This window comes from Anolis sagrei, chromosome 8, assembly GCF_037176765.1.
Source record: "Anolis sagrei isolate rAnoSag1 chromosome 8, rAnoSag1.mat, whole genome shotgun sequence".
Taxonomy (NCBI): domain Eukaryota; kingdom Metazoa; phylum Chordata; class Lepidosauria; order Squamata; family Dactyloidae; genus Anolis; species Anolis sagrei.
This window is the reverse complement of record NC_090028.1, coordinates 2,188,021-2,194,792: the sequence shown is the minus strand read 5'-3', so window position 1 is coordinate 2,194,792 and position 6,772 is coordinate 2,188,021. Positions and strand designations below refer to the sequence as shown.

The 6,772-nt window shown below is 38.0% G+C and overlaps 1 protein-coding gene across 1 annotated transcript; it reads right to left on the bottom strand.

Annotated features, from left to right (window-relative positions):
* Positions 1 to 650: 650 nt before the first annotated feature.
* Positions 651 to 6,765, bottom strand: SS18L2 (SS18 like 2). Its single transcript, XM_060788456.2, has 3 exons — positions 6,595 to 6,765; positions 4,750 to 4,826; positions 651 to 1,248 (listed from the first exon to the last, which is right to left on the bottom strand). Exons 1-3 carry the CDS (start codon positions 6,661 to 6,663, stop codon positions 1,152 to 1,154), a joined length of 243 nt encoding a protein of 80 aa, XP_060644439.1. The 5' UTR covers positions 6,664 to 6,765; the 3' UTR covers positions 651 to 1,151.
* Positions 6,766 to 6,772: the final 7 nt, after the last annotated feature.

Below are 6,772 nucleotides of genomic sequence, written 5' to 3'. Positions count from 1 at the left end.
TGCTTTCCAGCCAAGGTTATACCATGAAGCTTTCAGGCTAACAAGCTACGTTGAGCTGACACTTTCCCTTCGTTTGCAAGAAGCCTAAATACCTTTTGCTAATGAGAAAACATTATTCTCTCGCCAACATGAAAGCATTGCGATGACCTTTCCCCGAGCTGGCTTCTCGTCTGCTGGCTAGGCGTGAACTCCTACTGACCTGCAAATCAAGACAGGCTTGCTGGGTCAGGTCACTATCAAGGCTTTCTGCACTTTCACTATCAGCGTGGAAAAGCAAAGGTCTCTCCACCTGTTCGCTATCTACTTCGTTAGCATTCCTTTCTTCTGAGAACCGCTTTGTTGAATCTGCACTGTCTGTGGGAGCCTCAGAAAAAGACCTAGGAGCAGGCCCAGGAATCTGAGGCACCGAAAAAGAGCCAGGAATCTGAATCCCATCATCCTCATCATCAGAGAACATCTCAGGCCCAGAATCACGCTGAACCACAACACTAACATTAATAAACACATTCAAAACTTACATTCCCCAGTGTGGTCGCTGTGAATTGCACATATGGTAATTTCTGTGCCTGCGCAGAACTATTCAAAAGTCAGGATTTTAGGCTTATGACATACAAGCAGAAACCCTCGCCCCAAAGCAGCACACAACACCATTCAATTTGAAGCAGTGTTTATTTATTTATTTATTGTTTCCAGTGCTTCTTGGTTGCATCAAGGATCGTTTCAGGGGAAATAATACTCCTTCGAGAGTCTGTAACGTGTCTCTCCAGGTTAAGAACGGGAATATAATGTTGGAAAGGAAGTTGAGGAAAGACGAAAGGGAACATGCGTCCAGGTCTTGTCAATGAACGCTTTCCTGAAAAGACAGCTTCTTCCAAGCTTTCTGAGTAAAGACACAAGTCACTGCATACACAATAGTGGTATTGTAAGAAGCCTAAATACCTTTTGCTAACAAGAAAACATGAAAGCATTGCGATGACCTTTCCCCGAGCTGGCTTCTCGTCTGCTGGCTAGGCGTATTACAATACTGTGCTTGCTCTTTTAGTTGACCTCTAAGGAGGAAGCAGAATCGTACATTGTTTATAAACGCCATTTGTTTGGAAAGGAAAGGAGGGCTACACCCACAAGCAAGAACGGAGCCCAGGAACACGGTCTTATCCTTCCGCTGCGGACTTTTCGGCGTTTGATGAAGCAGAAGCGTCCGCGATCGTCGCCAAGTAAATGAGGTTGCGATGAAGGACGTGCTGGAGCCTGTGGAACGAAGCCAGGGAATTGGGTGCTGGGTTAGTGGAAATAATCTGAACACAAGCAAATCAAAATCTAGGCCTCATTCATTTTTTAAATGAACTGGGTGATAGCTTGCTGTGTTGTGGGAAACGTTCCTAATACACCAGTGGTTCTCAACCTTCCTAATGCCGCGACCCCTTAATACAGTTCCTCATGTTGTGGTGACCCCCAAACATAACCCTAACATTATGAATCGCCATGTAAATAATGATCTGCAGGATGTACTTTCGTTCACTGGAGCAAATTTGGCACAAATACCTGGTATGCCCAAATTTGAATACTTGTGGGGTTGGCGGGGGGGGGGGGGGGGATTGATTTTGTCATTTGGGAGTTGTAGTTGCTGGGATTTACAGTTAACCTGCAAACAAACAGCATTCTGAACCCCACCAACAATGGAATTGAACCAAAGTTGGCACAGATTATTCCCATGACCAACAGAAAATACTGGAACGGTTTGGTGGCCATTGACCTTGAGTTTGGGAGTTGTAGCGACCATCAATCAAAAAATTGATTTCGTAATTTGGGAGTTGTAGTCGCTGGGATTTATAATTAACCTATAATCAAAGAGCATTCTGAACTCCCACCAACAATGGAATTGAACCAAAGTTGGCACACAGAACTCCCATGAGTTTGGTAGCCATTGACTTTGAGTTTGGGAGTTGTAGTTCACCTCCATCCAGAGAGCACTGTGGGCTCAAACAATGATGGATCTGGACCAAACTTGGCACGGATACTCAATATGCCCAAATGTGAAAACTGATGGGGTTTGGGGAAAATATTTGACATTTAGGAGTTGTACTTCCTGGGATTTATAGTTCACCCACAATGAAATAGCATTCTGAACCCCACCAATGATAGAATTGGGCCAAAGTTCCCACACAGAACCCCCATGACCAACAGAAAAGACAATGTTTTCTGATGGTCTTTGGCAACCCCTCTGACACACCTTTGCGACCCCCCCCCCCCCATGGGTCCCGACCCCCAGGTTGAGAAACACTGTAATAGAATGTTTCCAACATTCCCATGACCAACTGAACCTACTGGAGGGGCTTGAGGGGACTGACTCATCATAGTGGGAGTTATAGTTTACCCTGCAGCCAGAGAGCACATTGAACCCCAACAATTATGCATCCAGAGCAAAATTAAAACTCTAAAATTAAAACAGCAGAGGGAAAACAATCAGGGACATCTAATCACCTCTCAACAAAAGATTGCTCCAGGCACTGCCAGGCTATCAAATGCTAATCAAGGTGGTCAGTTGAAACATTCACACCTAGCTCCAGCAGACAAGAGTCCTTTGTCCCACCCTGGTCATTCCACAGATATATAAACCCAATTTTCCTAGTTCCAACAGACCTCACTACCTCTGAGGATGCTTGCCATAGATGCAGGCGAAACGTCAGGAGAGAATGCCTCTAGAACATGGCCATATAGCCCGAAAAAACCTACAACAACCTCACTACCTCTGGGGATGCTTGTCATAGATGCAGGCGAAACGTCAGGAGAGAATGCCTCTAGAATATGGCCATATAGCCCGAAAAAACCTACAACAACCCATCCAAAGCAAAGTTCCCCAACATAACACACTTTAAGCACTGATGGGGTTTTTTGGGGCTATCTGGGCCTGATATGAGTTGTAGTTCACCCACAACCTTATGCAATATTGTACAATTAGAAAGTGACGACCCAAGCTAGTAAACACAATAAATACAAACAAATATTAAATAATAATATAAAATAAATAGAAGAATAAAAAGAGGATGATGATAAAATGTTATAGTACAATGAATATTCAGTTTAATAAATGAAATGATATAAATAAATTTTGTATTATAATAAATACAAATAAATAATTAATATAATAAATCTATATAAATAAAAATGTAATGTTCATTTGTGGGATGAACATAACTAAAAAACAATTGGACGAATTGCCGCCAAATTTGGCCACAAGACCTTTACTAAACCAAGGAGTGACTATCACTCAAAAAATTGATTTTGTTATTTGGGAGTTGTAGTTGCTGGGATTTATAGTTTACATACAATCAAAGAGCATTCTGAACCTCACCAACGATGGAATTGAACCAAAGTTGGCACACAGAACTCCCAGGACAAACAGAAAACACTGGAAGGGTTTGGTGGCTATTGACCTTGAGTTTGGGAGTTGTAGTTCGCCTACATCCAGAGAACACTGTGGACTCAAACAATGATGGATCTGGATCAAACCTGGTACTGATATTCCATATGCCCAAATATGAACACAGATGGAGTTTGGGGGAAATAGATTCTTGACATTTGGGAGTTGTAGTTACTGGGATTTATAGTTCACCTACAATCAAAGAGCATTCTGAACCCCACCAACGTTGGAATTTTGAACTAAACTTTGCACACAGTTCTCCCATGACCAACAGAAAATACTGGAAGGGTTTGGTGGGCAGTGTCCTTTGGCTTTGGAGTTGTAGTTCACCTACATCCAGAGATCACTGTGGACTCAAACCATGATGGATCTGGACCAAACTCTACAAGAATACTCAATATGCCCAAACGTGAACACTGGTGGAGTTTGGAGAAAATTTGGGAGTTGTGGTTACTGGGATTTATAGTTCACTTACAATCAAAGAGCATTCTGAATCCCACCAACGATAGAATTGGGGTAAACCTCCCACACAGAACCCCCATGTGTGCCACAGCAACGCATGGCAGGGAATGGCTAGTTAATATAATAAATATGATAATATTATAAAGAATATTCAATTTAATAATTTAATAATTGAAATATAAATATTGTATTATAACAAATACAATAAATACAAATAAACAAATATAATAAATGAACATTTAATCCAATAAATGAAATAATATAAATACTGTATTATAATAAATGCAATCATACATAATAAATAAAAATAAAAATATAATACATAAATACAATAATATAACAAATATAAATATTTAATTTACTTTTAAGGAAAGAACAATAAATATTAATAATAAAAGTATTGTATGATGATAAAGGCTATAAATAAATATGTAATGTAACAAATACACTAAGCTGGTATAATAAATATTGATTATGATAAATCTAATTTTTTTTTGCCGTGTCAGGAGCAAGTCGCTTCTGGTGTGAGAGAATTGGCCGTCTGCAAGGACGTTGCCCAGGGGATGCCTGGATGATTTGATGTTTTTATCATCCTTGTGGGAGGCTTCCCTCATGTCCCCGCATGAGGAGCTGGAGCTGATAGAGGGAGCTCATCCGCCTCTCCCCGGATTCGAACCTGCGACCTGTCGGTCTTCAGTCCTGCCGGCACAGGGGTTTAACTCACTGCGCCACCGGGGGCTCATAATATAAAATAATATATAGCATTGAACCAAACAGAGGATGTTTGATGGCGTTATAGGCATAAATGAAAACAATAATGCCAATAATGATGTCAGTTTGGCTTCTTAAGATTCCAAGGGACTTACTGAATGCATTCTGCAGCCCTGCCTTTGTTCTGGTACTCCACAATGCAGCGGATCAGCTGGTCATTTTCGTCCATCAGCTGGAAGGCAAGAAGACAGGGACAGGGCAAAGGTCAGAGCTCCCATCCACATCCAACAAGTCCTCCATACTCATCCCATTGCGTGGTTGATGCCTGGCCGAAAGAGTCACTGGATGCACCTCCGTTGTAGAATCAACGCACTTTTGGTGCGACTCTAAATGCCGCATCTGAATGCTACAGCCAAATGGCACGACCTGGAAGAATCCTCCACCTTGTGCGCCTGTGGAGGAGAAAAGGCAACTCCGCACCTGTCTGCTTGCCCACCGTGCCCTGCCTCATGCAAACTACAATATCTGAATATATTTATAATTTTATAATGCAATATAATAATAAGCTACAATATTTGAATATATTTATAATTCAATAATGCAATATATAATAATAAGCTACAATATTTGAAAATATTTATAATTCAATAATGCAATATGTACTAATAATAAACCACAATATTTGAATATATTTATAATTTAATAATGAAATATGTACTAATAATAAACCACAATATTTGAATATATTTATAATTTAATAATAAAATATAATAATAATAAACTAGAATATTTGAATATATAATTTAATAATGATATATATAACCTACAATATGTGAATATGTATAATTTAATAATGAAATACATAATAATAAACGGCAATATTTGGATATATTTTGTAATTCAATAATGAAATATAATAATAATAAGCTACAATATTTGAATATATTTATAATATAATAATGAAATATAATAATAAACTACAATATTTTGATATATTTATAATTCAATAATGAAATATGATAATAAAATACAATATTTGAATATATTTATAATTCAATAATGAAATATAATAATAAACTACAATATTTGAATATAATTATAAATTAATAATGAAATATAAAATAATAAGCTAGAATATTTGAATATATAATTTAATAATGAAATATATAATAATAAACTGCAATATTTGGATATATTTTGTAATTCAATAATGAAATATAATAATAATAAACTACAATATTTGAATATATTTATAATTTAATAATGAAATATAATAATAAACTACAATGTTTGGTTATATTTACAATTTAATAATGAAATATGAAACCACAATATTTGAATATATTAATAATCTAATAATTATAATTGAATATATTAATAATTTAATAATAAAATATAATAAACTACAATATTTGAAGATATAATTTAATAATGAAATATATAATAATAATAAACCACAATATTTGAATATAATTATAATTTAATAATGAAATATATAATAATAAACCACAATATTTGAAGATATTTATAATTCATTAATGAAATATAATAATAAACTACAATATCTGAAGATATAATTTAATAATGAAATATATAATAATAATAAAATACAATATTTGAATATATTTATAATTCAATAATGGAATATAATACCAATAGTAATAATAGTATAGCATTGGCTCTATAGAAACCAATGGGAATGACGTCATTAGGGCTGCCTAGATTTCCAAGCCGCCGGAGAGGGAGACGCTCTAGTAAGCCTACACTCGGAGATTCCCTGGCCGCCATAGAGTTGCTTTGCCTGAGTACCAGAGCGTCGCTCTATTTTCCGGTAAAAAACCGGAAGTGAGGCCTAGCCGGAGAGGGAGACGCTCTAGTAAGCCTCCACTCGGAGATTCCCTGGCCGCCATAGAGTTGCTTTGCCTGAGTGCCAGAGCGTCCGGTAAAAAACCGGAAGTGAGGCCTAGCCCGAAGCGCCTCCTTCCTTTCCTAGCGCTCACCCTCCGCAGCGTCTCCTGGTTCACCTCCGCTTTGCCCCGCACCCGCTCGGGCAAGAAGACCACCGACATGAGGAGGCACCGAGAGGGCGGAAGGTGAGAGAGAGAGAGAGAGAGAGAGAGAGAGAGAACTTCGTGAGGCGGAGACGCAAAGGATTGTGGGAACCGCAAGACTCTGACG